At 38.3% G+C, this 23,583-nt stretch overlaps 1 protein-coding gene across 2 annotated transcripts in view; it reads left to right on the top strand.

Annotated features, from left to right (window-relative positions):
- The first annotated feature begins 12,608 nt into the window (after positions 1-12,608).
- ATP9B (ATPase phospholipid transporting 9B (putative)) overlaps positions 12,609-23,583 on the top strand; it is a 155,101-nt gene continuing 144,126 nt past the window's right edge. For both annotated transcript variants that reach the window (XM_041427466.1, XM_041427465.1), the window contains exon 1: positions 12,609-12,733. In XM_041427466.1, the coding sequence (XP_041283400.1) occupies positions 12,639-12,733 (95 nt within the window). In that variant the 5' untranslated portion in view covers positions 12,609-12,638. The remainder of the gene's footprint in view (positions 12,734-23,583) is intronic.

Here is a 23,583-nt window from a genome sequence, read left to right as displayed (position 1 = left end):
GAGAGCTCTCTCTGGCTCATTTACTGGAGCCAAATGCAGCTCTCAGAAGAGACCAGTAAGGACCATATTTTTAAACAAAGCAAATAGGTCCACAAAATGTGCCAAAGCACAGGACAGGCTTTGGGGATAGGTAAGAGGGCACAGACTAGGTAATATCTGCCTTAAGTATTGGATGTGAGTGACAGAAGTAGCTGAGATACTAGCAATGGTCCTTCAGTTACACGCACTGAAACCTATTGGCTCTGCTTAACCTACAGAATTCAAGGAGGAGTGTCTTGGCTACATGCACCACAACAGCTACAAACCTGAGAAGGGTGGAAGGGTGTAACCTTGTGCTCTACAGAGTTGTGTACAGCATAAAATTATGATAACATAAACCATAAGAACAAACAATTCTAGCAAAATACTGAGAGTCTTCAGGATGGCAGGACTGCAACTGCAATAAGATGGGTACAGTCCGCAGTGGTTTGTGAACGTTACATGGACTTCATCTAGAACAAGATATTTTTAAAATCTTTCCTCATAAAATGGATATGTAGTTTTAAACAAGTTAATTTACAGGTAAAATTTAAGAATAATATAAGTAAATGTCTGCTTATGTTATTACATTATTATATATTATTATATTATTATTATTATATATTCAAATTCAAGAATAATATAAGCAAATATCTGTACACTGAAACTCTAAAAAAAAATAGTACAAAATTCAGCACTGCAAAGTTCTTTCTTGCCTCCTGGGACCCAGACACTGGAGAACACTGATTGCCAGATCTCCGCAGAACATGATGAGACTGGCGCTTTGGGGCTACATCTCTTTGCTGAACTGTGTTAAAAAGAGCAAGAGGATTATTTTGGTATTTTAGAGCAATTATTGTTTTTTTTCATGTGGTTTTATAAGATCAAGATTAACACTTAAGAGACAATATATGTGTGTGTTCATTATTATCAGCATAACAAAATTGTTTCTGAAATATGCAGTTGAAAAACCCCTTTTTTGATTATTTGTGGTATTTTTGCATTACTTTGGAAAAACCAACTATTAGAAAAATAAAAACTAAGTTTACAAAAGAAGATGTTGGCACATCGTGGAAGAAATCTGCTTTGAACATCCTCAATCATTTTGTTAGTGACAAGGAGAAGTCGTATTCTTTGAGCAAATGAAATGCAGGAGGTGATGGTTGCTCAAAAGCAGCAAGAACAGCAATCTTTGTCTTTAGTTTCTTAAATCATTGAGGAAGACCTCAGCACTGTCTTGGAAAATACAAGAATGCAATATGATTGGGTTCTTTCTACTTTTTGTTATTTATTTAACACAAAATCGTCGGTTTATGGGAGCCTGCTGTTAAGAGATGGGATTGCACAAAAGAAAGGCTAGAATCCTTGGGTCCTCTCTCTCTTCTTAAGAGGGTGCAGCCCTGCAGGATTTGAATCTATGGATGGGGTCCTATTTGCCCTGAACGCACAGCACACTTGCTCCAGAGCATGGTTTCAAGACTCCACGTCTTTTGATCAAACAGCAGTGTAGCATTTCTAGTCTTGTGGCTGACTGGTCAGGACCAATAATTTGAGGTTATATCAGCCTTAACTATTTGTTGAGAGAAGGAACTATGGATAATTTTCCCTGTTTGCTACTTCTTCAATGCAGTACAGAATGGGCATTACCTATGCCAATGTGTTCCATGAATCTGAGGCAGGAAATAAATGAAAATACCATAATCATCCTTTTGGAAATGCAGGAAGATTTAGACAGAATAATTACTGAAGCTGGAATTTAGCCAGAATGCTGAGTCTGAACACATTTTCTGTTCCAAATCCTACTGTGGATCCTTTCCTGACTGCATGTGGCCAGAATCTGATATTTTGCATGTGTTATAGCAAGCTGCCATCTCCTTTCATCCTCATCCCAAATTAAGAATGACATATTACATCCAAATCATAGACCTGCATTATCAACAGCTCATAGAACAGTCTTCAACATAATCAGTGTAAGTAATTTACCAGATAAAAGAATGTTAATAGCAAGTACAGTATAATTTATGTGGACACAAATTGTACCTATCTTTCAGAAGAAGAAAGGCACTGCTGCGTACAAAGAGTGGATCAAGAGCAAGGTCAAGTGTAAGCACTTCTGTTTAACATGCACAGCCTGAAAACAGCAGGAAGAGCTTTCAAAGACAGATGGAAATTATACCAAATAAAGTTATTATAAATAATTGCTGTTTTTATGCTCCTAGTGGGTTTGATATGAGAGGCAGTTATAAATGGAAGACCTATTCTTTAGAAGGCATTTGATGAAGACCTCATTTCATCAAAAGGGTTGAAAGTTTATAACTTGTAATACTAGAGGGAAATGGTCATTTTAGTTAGCTAAGTTTCTTAGCTAGTGTGTGTAGATATATATGAAACACTGGTACAGGAGATTTTGTTCATAGTTCTTGCATCTCAATTATATGTCTTAAAAGCAAACACAGGTGAACTTTTGCCTTTGGATTTATGGACCATCTTTTTTTTCTGAAATTACCAATGCCTAAAATGTACTAGGAATGGACTAGACTGTGAAAATAAAGTATTTTCTTGATGTGTACCAAGGCTTGGGATTTGTTAGCTGCACAAATGATCCCATTTTGCCTATTTTTTTTTCCTCCTCTTTATAACTCGGTTTAATAAGATTAAAGGAAAACATTCAGAACTGTCATGCTGGATCTTCACAGTATCTAAGGACAAATCTTCCACTTCTCGGGGAACCTGCTCTTTGCATCATGAGGGGTTTCCCAAATCTACTCCTTCAGCAAAGGAAGAAACCTCAGGCTCTTCCTTCTTGTGGTAGAACATAGACTTTCTGAAGCACAGGAGAAAATGCCACTTTACTAACCCGCTTTCAGAAGGTTGCTTAGGCAAGACACAAACTGTAATTGATGCAATATGAGAAATGGTTATTAAGAGTTGAAATTGTACTCTGTATGGCATGGAGATCACCCCAAAAATGTGTTGTCTACCATTCTGAAAACCTTCATGCTTCAGAGATCAGCTATGCAATCCAGCGGATGGGGGCAGATTTCTGTCTAATGAAGCTCCATATTTTTCAGCAAGGTAATTAACCTGGAATAAGCCAGCAGACAAACGACTTTCTGGACAAGATACTAGACTAGGACTGAAGCAAAAATTAATTTTTCACTAGATTTTCCATAGCCTTTTTTAGTTCATTACTGTTCAGTTCTGGTCCTATGTTTTTATGCTGTGAAAAAAACAACTCTCTCCCCAAATTTACTTGGGAAAAGTAGGGAATAAATGAAGCCAGACATGCCACACTGATAGTACCTTGTCAGCACATATCAGCACATTTGCTTCTGGGTATCTATTAATTTTCACCCCATTTTCTTCACCTTCCTGAGTCAGCCCTGTGTCCAAAGGCCTGTGCCTCAGGCTTGTGCTTTGGGAGCTTTGCACAGCTGATAATATAACTCATCTGGTCAATTCTCCTAAGCCATCCAGGCTTTTAGTCATGCTTTGACCAACAGTGAGAGCAAAGTGATTTTAAGTGGTAGGTGAACAATAAGAGATGTCAGCATTCTGCAGCATTTCTGATCCCAGAAACAATGCTGGTGATACAGGGACGCTTTAACTGATGTCTTTTTCTTGAAATACATGGCACGGCACATAACAAAGGCAGACTTTCCAAACTTCAGAGACAGAACAGGAATCTCAGTCACAGTCTATCTCCATATGTCTGTGGATGTACACACACATATACACATACATCTATATTGAACAAAGGTAACTGAATGAAAGTCAGATATCCACAAGTCCCCTTGTACTTAGATCATGTTTTTCACTGCCCTCAGTTGTGTTCTTCCCTGAGCTCACTGCCAAAAACCTTTCATGCTGTACCCACTGCAAGGAAGCAAGGAAGACAGCAGAAAGGCCTTGCTGTAAAGACACAAGAAGGTGATCAGGGTGACTGAGGAGAAATTGAATTTCAAATACTCACACGCACCCCATTCACCTCACAATGATTCTATGGGTCTACGAACCCTAAGGTTACAGGCCAGTTCTGAACTCCACCCTTTATGTACCACTGCACTCACATTGTTCAAGTTTCAGAAAGGGCACAAGGATACATTTCTCCTCTCTATCAGTGATGCTTCCATCTCAGCAAAGTCTTCAAATAAGAATCCTGCACTGAAATCCATTTTTTCTTCTTAGAGACCATGTTGCACATTATTAGTACCAAGGGATATGCAGTGTAAAACATTAATTTCTACTTTCCAGAAGAAACACCTTTGATCTTAAAATAAAGTTACATTTATTTTCTTGAAAATGTCATACAGTATTTGCAGGGCACCCTCTGGTTTTGTTTTTTTTTTTGGGTTGGTTTTTTTTTTTTTTTTTTTTTTTGGGTGGGTTTTTTTTTGGGTTTGTTTTTTTTTGGGTTTTTTTTTTTTTTTTTTTTTTTTTGTTTTTTTTGGTTTTTTTTTTTTTTTGGTTGGTTTTTTTTTTTGGGGGGGGGGGTTGGTTTTTGTTTTTTTTGGGGGGGGGGTTTGGTTTTTTTTTTGTTTGTTTTTTTTTTTTAATACTGATCAACTTGCCTCTTTCCAGAAAGCAAACTGGATGCAACTTGAGACTACACACGCATCCTAGAAGATGAATATTTAATAGTAATGTGTATAATAATCTATAAATTTCACAGAGAAAAAGGAATGGGCCTATGATCTCAGCAGGACAGTATGACACAGTCCTAATCCCAACTGAATCTGTTTGTGAGCAAACAGCTTTAATCTGCATTACCATACTGCACCAGAGGTCTGTTAAATTACTTTCAAGCACCTCTCTCAATGCTTTTGAACTGATCACTCAGATCTTTCCTTATTTTAAATGAAAAAAAAAAAAGAAACAAAAAACCCCCAATAGGATAGGGGAAAAAAAGAGGATATAATCCCTCCCAAAAAGTCTATTTTCAGCAACAAGAGAAAATACCCTGTCTTGTGGCATTGATAGAATTCACAGAAGAAAGTATGGCTTTTCTTCTTTTTTTTTTTTTTTTTTGAGCAGGAAACATATGGGAGAAGAACAATTCCCTAAGATTCCAACTTTTCTGAAGAGGTTTTTCCTTGACTCTTACCCTGCTTTCCTCTTGCCAACAACCTTCTAACTCAAAGGTGCAATGCACATCTTTCTCTCCCTCTTTCGCTCCTTTTTAGCCTTCAAAAATGAATTAATTAAATTTCCCTGAGGTCTATACAAGACATGGACTCCTTTAGATTCCTTTCACAGAAAATTTACTTAGGGGTTAGAAAAATCTTTCCGTTGAACAGAAGACTGAAAAATGACAAGCCACAGCAGACTGTCCTAGCATCCTTACAGTTGTATGTACAATCTGCAAAAGAATTTCATGCTGTTCATTCCCTTAGCTGTTTGTTTCAATCAGATTTTTTCTGTTGGATTGTTCCACCTATAATTTTGGTTATATAATTATTTTCACTAATATAATGGGTTATGACTCCACACCTCTGTCATCCAAGAAATTAAATCCTGGCAACATCAGTCTAAATGTATTTCAGACCTTAGGTATTATTTTTAAACAATGGACTAAAAAATTTATATAGTCACAGTCAATTTTTGGGGATAACCTATTTACTCTGCTATATGAAGTACATAGTTCTTTTCAGTTTAAAGCCTCTTCACAACAATATTATCTACTTTCAAAAAGTGTGTTTGGCTAACAGTTCTAGATTCAGATAAGTTAGAATCAGATAAGGATTTTGCAAGTTGCAGGTAACTAATGTTTGTAGAGTGATTCGTCTTTATCCTAGTACTTTGGAGACAAAATTGATTTTCTTTATCCAGTATTATTGAGGGCAACCCTGGTTTCAATTTGCCTTGTGGAAGGAAGCTGACCCTTCTTAGTTCTGAAAAGAAGCAATGAGGGTTTTTTTTTTTTCAATTTATTGGAAATTCCCCAAGGAATGGGAGAAAATGTTTGCAAATTATAGAAATAGACAAAACCCACTGGAATTATTTGATGATTATAATGGGAAGCAATCTCCCAGTGACAAATAATGAGTTGAGTAGGAACAGATTGCTGCTCAGGGTAGTACTGGGGAAGAAGGTAGAGGAAGGACATGGTGGGGCCACACCTCAAATCCTGCGTCCAGTTCTGGGCCTCTCAGAAGAACATTGAAGTGCTGGAGTGTGTCCAAAGAAGGGCAGTGGAGCTGGTAAAGGGTCTGGAGCACGTCCTATAAGGAGTGTCTGAGGGAGCTGGGAGTGATAAGCCTGGAGAAAAGAAGGCTCAGGGGAGACCTTCTCACTCTCTACAACTGCCTGGAAGGAGGGTGTAGTGAAGTGTGGCTTGGCTTCTTCTGCCATGTCTCAGGTGAAAGGACAAGAGGAAATAGCCCTCAGTTGTGCCAGGGGAAGTTCAGATTAGATATCAGAGAAAAAAAAAAAACAATTCACTGAAAGTGTGATTAGGCTCTGGAATAATTTGCCCAGGGAGGTGGTGGAGTCACTGTCTCTGGAAGTGTTCAAGAGCTGTCTGGATGCAGCACCTGGGGATATGAATTAGGGGTGACTATGATGGTGTTGGGCTGACAGTCAGATGATGATCTTGAAGGTCTATTCCAACCTTAATGACTCTATGATTCCGTGAAAATAATGTTTCCTGTATGGATAAGAGACACAAGAAAAACCTGTAGGTTCAAATTGCTGCTTGGAATGAAATCAGTGTACAAAGAGAAGAAGTTTAGGTTTTAGCAGAAAACAGATCTGACTGGCTAAACTATCTGAGGAAAAACAGGTTTCAGAAGCAGGTCTGAGGCAAAAAAAATTTTTTTCCACTATTAGCCTGAGCTGATGGCTGAGACAGACATAGGGAGATATCAGAGAAAGAGGAGATTTCAAGTAATTTCAGACTCCTGTAGGATATGCTTTACAAAACACTAAGTATTTTTTCACTTAGCATTTGGGAACTTTATCTGCTTCCGTATAACTCCCAGAACAAAGACTCCCTAACCCCATGTGAAGCTTCTGGTCATTATTGTATCAGAAACTGCAGAAGGAAATCAGATCCAAGCAAGTCTGATACTAGCAATCACAAATGGATACTTGAGTTTACACTTGGGCCTTGTTTGTCCTTCCACGACCTTTTCAGAAGCACTGAAACAACACAAAATTTGTAATTAATTCATGGGTGTATTGTCTTTCCATTTCAAGAAATAGTTAAAACAGCTGTATTTATTTATTTGAAATATCAACAGCATGAAATTTGAATAAATAAACCTACTGAGAATACTCCAAAAGAAAAAAGGGTCCTTTGAAAGTACTGGTGTGCTTTGCTGTTAATTTTGCACAACAGATCATGGGAATATTTAATCAGATATTCTCTCATTTCAAGAGAAGATCAGAAGTTGGTAATACAGCTCAAGAGTTTTGAGTCCATAGGGCTTTGTATTCTCCAATTAGAAATTTAAATCTAGCACTGAATAATAGTATGAATATATATACACTAAGAGCATTAGAAAGAATACCTCAGAAACTAACTAAAAATTCAAAGGCATGGAATTTTGAAATGTATATTGAAGAAATGTTTAAGTTAGAGGTTAACTTAAGAGATACTGTGAAAAATTACTAGATGATTGTCAGTGAAGGGTCATTGTGAAAATGCAGTAAAATAATGAACATTGTATTACAAGTTTTCCTTTTGTTTATTCACAATCAACAGTTAAGATATTAAGTGAAAGCATGACTGATATTTACATCAGAAGTCACCAAAGTTTATCTGTCTCTAAACCAATTTTATGTAAGTACTCTAGGATTTGCACTTTTTCTGCCTCAAATGTTGCCAAGCAAATTGGAGAAAAAGCCCTATCAGCCAGGCTTGTTACTGTCTAGAAGACATATCTCTAGTAAAATCCAAAATACAGCATATACCTAATTTTTCTTATGTAATTGGAGAAGATATTGCTTGCATTTTATTCTGGATGTCTGACTTGGTGGAATACAGGTCACAGGGACACAGGACTGAAGCCAATGCTGAGGGATGCATGGTTTGGTAAGGATGGACTACAAAAGGAGGAATAGAGATTTGGCAGTCCATAAATCCTGCAGGGCTGCAGAGAGTTGGCATTCACCTAAGAGAATACCTTGAAAGAAATTGTGAAAGAAATGTAACATCTGGGAGTGCAATTAATTGACAAACACTGAATGTTGTGAATATTAAAAATAAAATGTGTAGAAATAGAATTTTCTCCTAGCCATGTAGAAAATATTTTTTAATATGTGAGCGGCATTTTGTTTTCAGGATTTTTTTAGTACAGTAATATTTTAAATTATTATTTTTACTTCTTTTTCCTGTTTTTAAACTCATTTATTTTGGCGTATAAGTGAATTGCATGAGGCTTCATTGTCTGAAGAGGTCTTTTAAAACAAGGATCCTTTCAGAGAAAACAGTGTCTCCCCTTTTGTTCTTTCCCAGAGCAAGATAATATTTTGTTACATCCTACTGTAATATATTGAAGATATGAAGGCACAGCTATTAGCATTATTAAAACTGATAAATACATCTGGTTTAGCTTCCTCTATTTAGTATTTGTTTTGCTCCCTTTCTCTGACAGTGTAAGAATTTATTTGGTGTAGCATTCCTTGCTGCCTTTAGCTCTTCCTATAAATAAAACCATATTCTTTCTGTGTTGGTGTGCTTAGGTCTTGCCAGTGATTTTTTTTTTTTTTAAGCCACCAGGTGTTTTGGACCAATTTACAATTTGATGAAAATTTGAAGACAGATACCAAACTGGTTCACCACTGATAAAGAAAGTCACACAATTAAAAGAGAAATACATGGAGGTTTGAAGGATAAGGTGAGGAAATACCTAGTATATAAGTAATGTAAATTTTGTACCTGTAACATTACATGAGGCTTACTGAAACTTTTTCGTTTTATATTCAATGTTTTTAGTATAATTTCCACATATTTACTCCAGTATAAATGATTTTATAATTTGGCTTTGAGAAGGATAGCAAAGAATGAATTGGCTTTGAACTGCCTTTCATTTCACCTGTTACCCTAGCCAGACTGGATACATAATCAGGATTAGGAGGGAGGGACCACTTACCCTTGAACATTTACAGCAGAAGTAGAATGGCAACAGAAGTATAAATTATTATGAAATGGCCTCTGGGGATATCAGGCAGAACTCATTACAGATAGGTTCTGCACCTGTAGCAGATACATGCAAAAATGCAAAACAGTTTCCATGCCAGCTCATTCCTAGTCAAACCAAGAGTTCACAAGATCCATAAATCATAGGTTCTGGATCGCCTCCACTTATTAGAAATGCAAAAGTTTTGCAAAAAAGAAGCACAGAAAGGATGATATAGAAAGTTTATTTCAGAGTCATGCTACATTTACTTATTATCACAAATGTATGTTATCATGATATTTAAGTTACAAACATTACTTAGCCAAGTATTGAAATGAATATTATATTAATATTGAAATTAATTCCTGAAATGAAAAGCTTTTTTTTTCATAAAGAAAAATAACACCTGCCTGAAACACCTGAATACCAAAATCTGGATCAAAAGCAAGTTTATTGTATGACCTATCAGTATTGCTAAATAAGAAAGAAAATATATTTTCAAAATGCAGGGACATTTTCTAAAGGCAACTTGAAAAGTCATCACATATCACATGCCAAATTGTCAATTCTGCATGATGAAAACTTTTACATAAATGTTTAGAATTCTCTTTAAAAAAAAAAGACAGGATCACATCATAATCCAGAGGCAAAACTGAATGATAACACATGCTAAAAAAAAATCAAAGATCCTGTGCTTAAGAGCTTCCACCATTTTATGAAAATAGTGATGCAAAAAGGCAATTAGAGTGATCAAGAAGGTGAAATCATGATCGATTTCCACCAACTGACCTAACTGCAAGCTTTAAACGTATATTTAAAATAATCAAAACAGCATGTATTTAAAAATATTTTGTCACTCTCTTGGCCACCATTGGCATACTAAAAAACTCATTTTGCTCTTCTTAGAAAGCTTTCTGGTCAAACTTTTCTCTGTACACAGGCAATAGAGAACTATTTCTTTCTTAAAACCTTGAAGTAATCATAAATAAAATAATGCTTTATAGACTACATGCGAGTCAGTAAGAAATGAAGACTCTAAAGGTATTTATGGTCCCTAATGATTGTCTCATGCTGAGTCCTTCACAAGTCTGGCAATAATAAACCTTTCCTTATACATCCTTGATCACTTATTTGTCTATGCATATGGAATTTACAAACACATGCACATAATCAACTAACATTAGAGACAGTTACAGGCCAAACAACCTGCTAAATAACCAGAAATATAACCAAATAACCAGAACCAAAGTGCTGCACAGACAAGGAGATTAATCTTAGGCTACTAACTTGTGAATGAAGTGCTTTCTGTTCAGTTCAAAAATTGCTCTGCCATGAGCAAGAATCAGTTGATAAACTGGAAACAATAGCTTTATTTCTCTTAGTCTCAGTTATCTGCAGTAACTTACTTAGCCACATGAGAATTTTGAATATATAGTTATTAATGTTTAACATTTTTAAGCCGTGAGATGTGCAGAATTGCAGTAACAACAGCCATGAAAGCACCAAGGACAGGCATAATTGTTACCCTGAAAGCTTTCCAGGCTGTGATTGCTTATTCCAGCATGTCAGTTACAGCCATCATGGCAGAGCAGGCACAAGAGAGGCAGTACCCCACACACCCCATAAACTGCCATGCAGTGGATGCAACAGCAACGCTTGGGCAGAGTCACCCACCCACACCTTGGGCACTATTACTAACTGTGCAGCCGGCACCTACAATAGGGAAGTGACCCTTCTCCTCTGTCTGGTACTTGTAGGACATTATCTGGGTCACCATGTCCAGTTTTGGTCTTCTCGTTACAGAAGCTCATTGTCATTCTGAAATGAGTCTATGAAAAGGTGACTAATATGGCCAGGGGGCTGGAGAACATGAGGTATAAGGACAGGTTGAAAGTTCAGCCTGCACAGTTTAGAGCAGAAAAAGTTAAGAAACTTTGTGGCTGAATAAGACTACTTAATGGCACAATACCAAGAAGATGGCGCCCAGAATTTTCTCAAAGATGGATGTTTTTGGCTGACCCTGTGCTTCCCAAGTTGGAACATGGGAAGTGTTGAGTACTTATTAACAATTTGTTTATTACAAGATAAACACTGCAACAGGTAGCCCAGACAAGTTATGGAAACACTGCGCTGTCCTTGGAGGTGTTCAATACTCCACTGCACATGGCCGTGAACAACCTGATATTAAGCTTAATGTCTTGGTCTAGTTGATGTCTAGACATCTCTTTCAACATAAATTACAATTCTGTGATTCTACCAGTGAACTGATTCTAATACCAAGAACATATAAGGATTAACAGAGTTAAAAAGCTAAATACATAACTTTCCCCTTTCTGGCATTTCCATGTGTGACCCTTTAAATACCCAGCAAAGTCCTGTCACATGCCCAGCATATTTTTTCCTTCTATTCATATAGAAGCCTTATTCTTTCTGTGCAACTCTTGTTCCCATCTCCTGGCTCAACTTTGTCAGTTCTGTATCTGTCAGTGAGTTCAGAATGCAGACAGCATGCTTAAAGTCAAAATTCTGCTCAGAAATTTGCACTTGGAAAGCACTGCCAATGCTCCAAAACCTTCATTCCAGCAGACAGGAGCATCCTTCATTGTAAGCTGTGTGTTGTGGTGCCTCCACAATGACCATCTTCCCTTGGGTGAAGGTACACCTCAGGGTACAGCAACACTTCAGTCCAAAGAGCCTGGGTCATAAGAGCAAACTTCATTTAGTAACAGGCATTGAGAAAAAAAAATAAAATAATTTTCTTTCTCCTACTGTGGAAAGTCTTCTGTATTTGTAATGGTGTTAGGCCTTTTGCTCCCCCACAGCATGTGATTTCAGAGGAATACCAACAGATAAAATCCTATAGTAGGCCTATTAACTCATCTGTCTTTCAAACCAGCTTTTGCTGGTGGTGACTAGTATATCAGCCCTGTGAGGTAACACAGACTGGTTCGTTATCCCTGACACACAGAATGTCCACGTCCGCGTGGCAATACCTGTCTCTGTTTAATGGCAGGAAACCATCACTGGCAGGCATGTTACCTCAGAAGCTGAATAATTAGGGAATCACAGAACGGTTCAGGTTGGAAGGGACCAGGGGGTCCAACCTCCCTGTTCAAGCGGGTCCCCCTAGAGCCTAGGGCACGGTGCTTGAGTATCTCTATCAAGGAAGAACTCCACAGCCTTTCTGAGCAATCGCACAGGAAAGAAGTTCTTCCTCATGTTCAGGTGGAACTTCCTGTGCATCAGCTCCTGCCCGTTGCCTGCTGTCCTACAGCCTGGCAGCACGGAGCAGAGCGTGGCTGCCGGCGGCCCGTTCCCGCAGTGCAGCTGCCCGCGCCCAGCGCTCCCTGAGGGCTCTCAGGGCCCCGAGCTCCGCCACCCGCCCGCCCCGTGTTTACCCCGAGTCCCCACCCCTCCACTCCCAACGTCACCGGCGTGGCCGTGACGTCAGGAGGGCCCGGGCGGCGCCCGGCTGGGCGGCGGGGGGGTGCCCCCAAGATGGCGGATCAGATCCCGCTGCGCCCGGTGCCGCGCAGCGCCCAGCGCAGGGCGGCCTATTACAGCAGCGCCGCCGCGGCGCAGCGGCACAGCAGGTACGGGCAGGACCGGCGCGGCGGCCGCTGCTGCTGCCCCCCGCCTTCCCATCTCCTTCCCCTGTCCCCAGCCGCGGGCGGGGCGGCGTGCGCCCCTCGCCCAGTCCCGCTGCCCTGTGGGGCTCCGGGACCGCCCGCCCGCTCCGCGGGGAGGGAGGAAAGGGGTGGCGGCCCCGCCGTGGATGGCGGAAGGGGATGTTGGCAGTGGTTGGCTCTCGCAGGCCTCCGCGGCGGGGTCCGCCTCTACCGGGCCGCTGTTCCCGTGTCCTGGTGGCGGGGCTGGGACTGGGACGGGCTGCGGTGGCGGCGGGAGGATGCGCAGGGCGCCCTCGGCCCGGCTGCTCCCGGCGCCAGCCCCCCGCCCGCGGGTGCGGCCTTCGCTCGCCCGGCCCCGCCGCCCGCAACTCCGCGCAACTCGGGTCCCTTGACAGGAGTTCGCTTAGGAGAGGGATGCTCGCGGCGGGGGGCTTGTTTGGGCGTCCTGGGTAAATATGTTGCGACCTAGTTGTTGGGTGCTAGCACGGACACCATTCCTAAGCGTGGGAATTAAAATAGTTTCAAGTTTCCTCAAAGATACACTATTTGGCTTAAACATCTTGGAGAAGACGGTTTAAGGATCTGCCATCACATTGTTTCCAGGCAGAAATTGAACGTTGCTTTGCTTCCCATTATTCTGAATAATTTCTACTTATGCTATTGTTGTGAGCATGGAAAAACTCTGCTCCATATTTTGGTATTTCCATTGGATAGCACCCTTACAGTGGATTGTGTGATTGTACTTACTAGTTACAGGTTTCTTTCCTCTTTTGGTTGTTGTAGAGCATTGTCTGTGGGTAGGACTGGAGGGAGCAGTTGAAGGATCTAAAGTAAATGGACTTGCTAAGAACAGAATAGTTGGTGCTCTTTTTCTGGTTCAAATACAGTGATAAATCTGTTTCATAATGAAGAAAATGTGATAAATCTGTTTCATAATGAATTAAATGTATTTACTTCTTTGTCTGGATGGGATAACTGACAAACAAGGTAGATTAAAGCTGTGCAAAATAGGTTAAGCTTACATTATGTTGTCTTGATTCTTAAACTAGATAAAGGGTTTTTTATGAACATTCACAAGTTTGTAGGACAATCTGCCATAGCCTTCCCTGTCTTGCTAATACTTGAATGTCTGATAACTTCTTGTAGGTTTGTCCTCTGTCTTGAGGTAGGACAGTTTCTTACAAGTAACCCTATTCCTTAGAGAACTGAATCAGAGAACGCTCTCACTGAAATTTGCTTCTCAGTAGGTGTTGTGCTTGGAAATAAAGAGGAGGATTTGGTAGGCAAAAATTTAGTCCAGACTGTCATAGGTACTGGGAGTTCTGTTGTAGGTTAATGAGAAGTGTTCTGGTGATGCTGTAGATGGGATGGCTTGAGTCCATTAGTCAGATGGTTGCATAGGTTAATTGAAGGTGTGTGTGCAGGTGTCATTGTGGTTCTTTAGGTAAACTGTTTAATTGTGGCTTTATAAGCAGATTTGGCAAGCTGTAGGAACTAGCGAGGAATTACCAACTCATTACAGATTTGCTTCTCGCCCTCTGTCTGATCAACATTGCCCTCGAAAGATTGTGGTTTACATTCCTTCCAGTTTAGATGACATCTTTCAGTTATGGTCTTTCATAATCTGTGTATTTAACATATTTGATCCTCCATAAAAGTGATTTTCTATGTTTTTAATTACGTTTGTGCAGCTTCTTGTAGGTATATAAAAGCTTTAAAAATTGACAGGTTCATTTATTGTTTCTTCGTTTTTGATCACTTGATTAATAAATTGCTTATCTGAGCTCTGTGAGAATCAGAATACTTACACCAGCCTCTTCACTCACTTTATTGGTTTTATTTTTCTTAATGTGAGTTGAGTAGGTTGGTCATTCTTCAAGAATTCCTTACCTTGGGTTTATGAGAGAACCTCAGGAAGGTGTCCTATGGACCTGCAATAAAAACATGGGAATGCTTGTGTGGAGTCTACCACAACTGTCTTGTGTAGAGTCAAAGGGGTGATACAGCAGTGCAAATAGTTGAATTACAACTTGTAAGTCTTATAGCTCTAAGCTTGCTTGAACTACATCTTCTATGTCTTTATGAATGATTCATCCTGCTTTTCTAATCTTTATCTTCAGCACAGACTCTGAAGAAGCCTTGCATTCCTGTGGAAACTGCAGCAAAGGTCCTGATGTCAGATACTTATGAGACTGTTGAAGTGAAGTTACTGAGGTCTCTGATATGCAGAAACCTATCATGTGCATGTATGCTTGAGGATTTTGCCTAAAAGGGTGTAATACATATCTCTGAAGATGTCTAGAAACAAACACCTATTAAATTATACTGTAGTTGGTATGTCGGGTTTAATCCAGTGCTGTTGTTTCTGGACCTTCAAGACTTTTTGACTTGCTATGATTTATTTTTTCAGTGAAGACTTTACAGTCTCTTGGAAGTCTTATACACACATCCTTAACTTTAGTATGGTAGTGTTTTTAACTCCAGTTAATTGCCCTGCTGCTGTGCAACATCAGTTAATACAACTCATCAGTTGCTAACCTTTATTGGCCTGGCAGCTAATTTGTAGGATGACTTCTTTTGCTTGGGCTAAGCAGTCTGTAGGAGTCTTTGCCAGTGTTGCTGTAGCTCACTTTGCAGTGAGGACAAAGGTTTTAATACTCAGTGTTTGTCTGTAGTGCACGTTGTGCTTTTGAGATTTACTTAGACAGACTGATAGTGCATATTTTAAAGATGGAATATAATACTACTACTACTAATAAAAATATATAATAACACATCTAACGAAACATCAATAATATGCACAGTTCTGTATAAAATTGTAGCCAGCTAAGAATCATGAAATGCCCTGGGTTGTACTTTATATACAAATAAACATGACAAGATTAATGTAATTTTATATATTCATACTGTATGTGTTAAGGCCTGTTAAAAATATATTACAAATATGTATTAAATATTACCTATGGTTCAGTGAACACATGCATCCTGTTCTGCTTTTATTTCTGATGTTTAAGCATAACTTATTACTTTTGCAGTAGAAATTTAAGTTTTTATATTTTCTCTCATCTTTCCCTACCTCAGATGGAGAGAGAAGTGTTCATGTGTTGCTGTTAACGATTAGGGAAATTTATCTTGGAGGAAAAAGCTGGTTACCTTAAAATGAATTTGAAAAATCCTTGCTATTGTTTATTCAGTGTAGTATATTCAACTTGCATAGTTGTAAAAAGGCTTGGGGGAAAAAGCTGAGTGATTCAGCACTTGTTTCAACACCTTGTCCTTCAGCTTGAAGGTTGTTATCTACAGGAAAATAATTTCTGCTTTTTGTTTACATGGTGATGGAGAGAGAGGAACAGAGAACATTTAAGTTCACCTTAAATGTGCAGTGAGGCTTATTCTCATCTGTTTGACTTGTATTTGTCATCATCAACCACAGAGTAATCAACTGCTGACCACAGGAAGGAAGTTGACCGTGCTGTCATGTGAGGCTGGTGGCAGGAAAACAAGAAGCCTGGTGGAATTTTGAAGCTGATAAGGAACTAAACAGTAGTCGATTATCATTTATCCATAAACAAAATATCTGGTTTGTTCAGGTGTTCTATGCTTGCTGCTGTCAGTGCATGATTGTGTATTTGGCCTAATAGGGCTGAGGTAAGAGGTCTTGGGACTCCTGAGCTGGTACCAGAAAATCACATCTTTCCAGCTCTCCCTTATGTGACATAAATTCACTGGCACTCCAGATATTAATGAAGGAGTCATGAAAGATACCCAGTCACTGGAAGGAAATAACTTGAGCGCTTGTTCATGGTGTGGGCCACAGCAGTGTATTTATGAATGGCACAACTGGATATATTAAGTGGTTGTTGTAGGGCAAGTTGTGGAACAGATCAACTGCTGTTGCTTGTCTCTGCAGTTTGCCACTAATGGAGCAACTCTGTTTGGAGGCAACTGACTATACTGTTATTTTGGAATTCTTTCATGTCATTGGTGAATAAAAAAATTGCACAAGAAGGAGAAGTGAACCAAGTAATAGGATAATGTGTCTTTTGTACAGGTAAATGTAGGATACATGTTGCTTAACAATTTGCAAACTATTAAACATACTTCACATACTTTAATGTGAAGTATGTATAATAGAAAAAAATGAAATCTGTTCCAGACAAAAGGGAATGGAAGTCTGCAGAACTTGAAGTTCAGTGAAGGTTCACACGGTTCCCTGATACTTACAAATCTCAAGTTTTTGTAGTACACAGAAAATAAGATTATTTAATGTAGTAATATGTTGGGAACTCCCCATGTGTGAAGAAGTGAGTCTGGACTCCATGTTTCAGAAGGCTGGTTTATTATATTATGATATATATTATATTGAAATACTACATTAAAACTATGCTAAAAGAATAGAGAGAAAAGATCATCAGAAGACTTGAAAGAACAAGAATAGAATGCATAACAAAATCTTGTGACTGTTCACAGCCTCGGCATAGGTGGCTGTGATTGGTCATCAAGTGAAAACAATCCACATGGACCAATGGAAGATGCACCTGTTGCATTCCACAGCAGCAGATAGTTATTGTGTACATTTATCTCCTGAGGCTCCTCAGGAGAAAAATCCTGGCAAAAGGATTTTTCAGAAAATATCATAGCTACAGTAATACTGTTCTTATGCTTTTGATTTGAATGAAGGCTGTTCCCAGCAATCTTCTAGTCCTTATGGTTATGATTTCTTAGAATGTTTGGCTAGGTTCCACATTGAACCATCAAAAAAGAGATAAAAATATCAATAGATAATAGTCAAGGCATGTACTGTAATTCTGTGGGATTTTTCATTTCTAACATAGTCTGATATGAGCTTTGTTAAAATACTTTTATTTTCCTGCTGCCTTTCAGTTGTTTGTTAGAGTTGTGTCCTAATTCTAAACGAGAATGTGATTTTCACAGTCTGGATGTTATTCTTTGTATTCCAGTGGTTTTTGATATTTCATGTGTAATGACTAAGAATAATGTCTCCAAATAACACAAAATATTATTTGGTAAGACCGTGTAACAATAAGAGCTTTTAAGACCTAACATCTCCTGTAGAATGCTTTTCACAGAAAGTTCATTACTTATATTGCTTTAAATGCAGATCTGGAAATCCTTTCAAAATGTCCATAATTGTTCGGCCCCCCCAAATATTAATACATATTAGCGGAGTTTACCCATTGAATGGGCTATATGCAGTGATATTTGGTATTTTGTACAGTTTTGCGAAATGCTGCTAGTCCCTGTGCATCTCCTTCCCTGGGTATTTCTGAATGTTTAGAATAAAAGTTCTTAGAGTGTCTGGGCAGAGTTATACAGGCTTCAGTTTCATCTTCTCCCCAACACACCTGTTAATTGAATGGCTCTACATATTTCTTCCTGAAAATGAGCTTGAAAATGATGGATGAGGCTGAATGACTGACAATATTGGCATTAATTTGAATTTTAATATAGTTTCTGTGATAAAAAATTCCAAAGATGGAACTGAATTTACTTTTGAACATCTGTGTTTTAAAACTGCTTTTGTAAAGTGACAGTAACTTCTTCCAACATCTGTTGTTTGTCCAGAAGCAATAACTTGTTAAATACAGGAACATAAACTATAAATATCTATGGTTTTGTCGGGGTTTTTTTTGTAGAAATAGCATTGTTAATGCTATTCGTTCTGCTACTCTGGACATGATCACAGAAACTCCTGAAGTTAAGCAGCTGTGGGAGTGTGTGGGAGTGGGTACTGGTTATTAATTCTCCATATGTGTACTGGCACACCTGCGCTTTCTTGTGGACAAAACTCCTAATGTCATCCTGGTTCCTGTGGTGCTGCCTTTAAATCAGAGCTCCTGTCTTGTGTTGTTTTTCCTCTGTGACAAGCAAACAAGAATGGCAGCAAAATAGATGCACCATTACAGCTGAGTCTTCTGTCTCTGTAGGACAGAAAACTTTGCTGGATATAGCTCAAACTGAAAGTGAGATGCATCAGTAGTTACTGTGATGCCAAAAGCTGCAAATGTTACAGGTTCCTTTGATACTTGCTAGAAACCTCATGAACTCTGAACAACTAAATATGTTATTCCTGGGAAGTGTTTCAGGCTACAGGTGCTGATATGTAGATGTTGTAGTGTATTGGGAATGAGAACATATTAAATTACACAGCTGTATGTTATGCTGATGTATTCAAATATATTTATTCATTACAATACACCTGTCTTTTGTTTCAGCATAAGGAGGAAAGGATCAAATGCAGTATGAAGAAGTCTCTCTAGAATAGTCCTTAGGAGAGTTGTCTGTACTTTCATGTCATTCTTGCAAAGTGGATCAATCATGTATGTCCTTTGTCTTTCTCCAGCAGAACTCTCTCCCCTCCCTTTTTTATAGACTACACCTGAAATTCAAAGTGTTTGTCTCTTTTTGATTAAAAAAAATATTTCAACAGTGATGTCACTGTCTTGCAGGATGTACTGCCCTTTGTTTATTAGCCTTTTGTGGTTTTGGACAGAGAGTCATCCCTGTTATTTGGAACTATGTCAATGAGTGACTTTTAGGCTTAGTTTTAGATCCCATCTCTGAATTCTGGTTCTTTCAACAAGGTGGTTTGTGTGGCAGCTTTTTACTTGGGATGCTGTTTGTGTAGCAGTGGTTGAGTTTGGTCTGTTTTCAAGATCTCAAGTTATGGAGAAACTAGTCCTCTAGATTTTATAAAAAGGAGTAGTTCATGTATTCCCATTCCTGGACTTGGTTTTTGGTTTGGTTTGGTTTTTTTATTTCTTTGCTAAACACTTTATTTATAGGTTAATACTGCTGGTTGGGACTGACGCCTGATTTAGGATAGGTGCAGATTCTGAAACTTCTGCTTGGAACAAAGGTCCAGGGAGTTTGATGTATAAGTCTTGAAAAATAGTCCTGCTGTATGTGAATATTTTCAGACCTTTTATGCAGTGTGTGTTGCCATTGTTAGGTTACGGGGCTTTTACTTTTCAGAGTAAAATTTGACGATTTAATGATGCAGGTAACCATGTGATATGTATATAAAGTTGTTCACATTAGCAACTGTAAAATAATTTTACAAACAACAAGACTTTCATTGACGCCATGCCTGAGAAGCAGTTTGTCATATTTTCTCTGCAGACACAAATTTAGATGACATACGAACCTTAGGTGATTTTAGTAAAAAAGTGGTTTTTAATTACAGTTCTTTAACTTGACATTATGTAAACTGTGCATTTGGAAAAAGTTGTCTTTATGTTTTTCTGTTCACTAGTAGTGGGTTTTCATACTGAGATAGTTTTACAGAAAGTCATAATTTTTAGCACAGTTATTCTTACAGTAACTACCCTGATCTGAAGTATTTTAATCACTGGGCAAAAAAAAAAAAAAAAGCTTGGGAACTTCAAATTGCTATTGCAGGTGTTACTATTGTTTGCATAAGTACAAGTGACTGCATGTTTAAGCTATTATTTTTGCATGCCTTCCTAGTTTGTACCTATAGTATTTAAATACAGTGATTTGTATTGCTTGGGCAGGCATTTGGATTGTTAAGAAGAGTGAGAGAAAACAATTGATTGGGCTACAATGTCAATAACAATACCCAGTGACAGTGATGAAATGGCCCCATTGTTCTGATCAATGACATACCCAACTAATTAAAAATGGGTTCTGCTGAATGTGGATGATGTTTCCTGAGGTCCTACTGTGTACTTAGGTATTTCTGGTATCTATTTGTTAAATACAGGGGCTCACTCATCTTGTCATGGGTTGAAAAATCTTGTGTTAAGGTATGCATAGTGCTTTGTAAGGTGAGCAAGGGGTAATAAGGATGGGTGCCTTTTATCATGGAGTCTCCATTACATATCTTCTCAATTTGCTTCTTCTGTATGTTGTTCTAGTAAGAAAGTGTGACGTAGGAGAAAATGAAGGCAAATAGCATTCAGAATATTTGATTTTTGTCTGGTGGAACCTGTAGTTTTAGTATCTGTTTTAAGCAATATTTTAAAAGCTACTGGTGAAAGGGAGCTGCTGTGGTAATATGCTTGTAGACCTTTATCTGAACAGATGTAAGGAGTTTTCTCTTAGTTCTGCAAGACTGCAGATACCGGCTTTTTGTTTATTTGGGGGTTTTTGTTTGTTTGGTTTTGTGTTGTTGTTTCTTGGTTGGCTGGTTGTTGTTGTTTAATTTTTTTGTAGTAATAGTAGTAGTTCAACAATGCTGCCTTGTGGTTTTCCATATTATCTCTCTGTACCATTTGAGGTACGGGGGCAATGGTTTATTTAGTCTTATTGCAAAGTTTGGTCTTACTTGTCTCAGTGACACAGTAATAAACTTGTGTGCATACAGTGAAAGTACTTTTTATTTTGTAGTTCAGTCGATAAACATGCACTACAGCAAGAATATTGTACTAAGTTTTTAAAAGATCCTGGATGTAAATGTTCTGCTCTACAAATATCCAGCATCCTTAAAAGCCGTTAGTATTAAATATGGTTACTCCATAAAAGTTTGTAATAGCAGTATTTTGTGTGAGTGTCTGATTTTTTTTTTCAGGTCAGGACCTGTGTTCAGAGACTTCCCAAGTAACAGTGATTGGAGTGTTATACTTGCATTAGAGGCACAGCTGAAGCTGAATATGAACATAGAGCAGCAAGTTCTAATCAGTTTTAAAAACTTCAGAAATACCTTTTCTGTGTTCTTTTGGGAAGACGTTGAAAAAAATTCTTTAAATTTCATGCATTTAGCTGTAGAAGATTTTTCCATTTTCAACTTCTGTCGTAATCTAGGAACAGCATGATTGCTTTGAATTTAACAGAATTTACTGCTGTGCGAAGCATAGAGGTGTTTGAAATTAGAGGAAAAATGTAATTTTTAATTCTTAGAAATGCAGGGTAATATTTGAGGAAAATAATTATTTGTAACTTGATTTTTCTTGTGTAACTTTCTAGTAAAACAATTTGTTTTATGGATACACTGGTTATTTGTTTAAGAACAAGGGTTACATGAAACTACATTGTTTAGTTATAAACATGGTTATGAATGAATGTGCCTTGCTAAATAAAATCTATGCAGCTGCAGTTTCCTGGGAATTTTTTCTTCATTAGAGGACATGATCTGGACAGTTTTGTCAGTGATGCAGGTAGTCTACAGCAGTTGTTGATTTGGTGGTTCGTGCTTTAAGGAACAATCTTTGCTCTTCATATGGATATGCCTGTCACTTTCTTCATTTTTTCTACTGATGCTTCTCTACAATTTGGCAGATTCCTCCTTTATCCTCAGACTGGGAAAGTGTTCACATAGATTGGAGGTAGAGCAGGATAGGGTATGAGTGAGACAGGTTATGCAGCTTATTGGGTCCTCTGCCCATGATGGGAAGCAGACGGAGTCCTGTGGCTGCCACAGCCACTCAGCCAAATCACCAGCTCTCGGCAGGATGGGACATGGTCACAGCATTGGGTGGCAGTAGCTCAGCTAGACTTTCTCAGCTTTTTACTCAAGACTTTCTGCTGCAGCCTCTTCCATGCTACTCTGCATCTCACAGCCATCTCCTGGGCCCAATTCATGCATAGACTCATGACCATGCATTCCTTTTTGCTCCCTCACTAGGTTTGAGACATACTGCTTTAAGACATCAGTTTTCTTTTCCTTCCTGTGAATGATCGTCTGTAGCAAAACTGATAGGTGATGAGGAAAAAATATTTATGCAGTATCTGACACAATGCTTACATTCCTACCTGTGTCTTTTGATCAAGCAGATAAAACAACCCTCTTCATAAATACTGCTTTTACATTTGTTCAGTGAGTAAAATCAGAAAAGCATGCAGTCACAATGGCCCTGTGTCTTGCACCTTCCTGCTGCACCCTTGGATATTGCTCCTTTACAGTAATGGAAAGCTGTCAGAAACATAGAAATTATTATGGACCTGAATAGGTAGCCAAGTTAGATTTAAATAACTTATAATGGTACCTGTTACAGTACCTACAGTACACTGCATCTACTCTGGCAAACAGCTGTCAAAGTGGAATGTCATAGGTACATGTGACTTGAGGCATCATTTTCACAGCAGATATTTATATCAAAATTTCACTTAAAAGTATTTGTTGTACGTGATTTTCTTTCAGTTAAATCTGTTCAATGAGATTCCTAATAGTAGTCAGATTTTGTTGAAAGTTTTTTCATATTGATTTAATATTAATGTTCGTTTTTTCTTAGGAAACCATATTTTGTCAAGATAGTTTTCTTCATACCTGATTTAGTAGCAGTCATGCTGAGAGTTTTGACGTCTCCACTCTGGCTTCTTTATTCATGTTGCTTTCAGTGCTTCCCTGTTTTAATAGAAGTTTCTAGGATTATATTTAATTGATTTGTCACTCAAGGAAAATCAGCACTTCAAGCAATTAAGTGCAGCAAAATACTAGGTAACAAAGACACAAAGATTTTTGTTCTCATCCTAGTTATGAAAAATCCATTATTCATTATCTTACTGTTTTTAAATACTGAAGTACAATTTTCCAACACAATAGCAAAATTGCTTTTGAAACAGAACAAATTGCTTGCCAGTTCACAGACTGTATTTTGAAGTCAGGCTTACCAAACATGATGGTGCTTGTGCTCATTATCTTCACTACTTGGTGAAGCTCCATATTTTAAAGTGCAAACATAGATACCAATTGTGGGAAAAAGAAACCCGTGTCTTTAATATAATGGTAAACAAATCTTAAAGAAATTATGATTAGAAGATCAATGTATTCTGCAAATATTACCAAATTTACAAAATAGATTTTAACATTAACTATATCTGTGAATGTTTCT

This window comes from Onychostruthus taczanowskii, unplaced genomic scaffold, assembly GCF_017590055.1.
Source record: "Onychostruthus taczanowskii isolate IOZ18803 unplaced genomic scaffold, ASM1759005v1 scaffold115, whole genome shotgun sequence".
Lineage (NCBI taxonomy): Eukaryota > Metazoa > Chordata > Aves > Passeriformes > Passeridae > Onychostruthus > Onychostruthus taczanowskii.
This window is presented reverse-complemented; position numbering and strand designations above follow the sequence as displayed.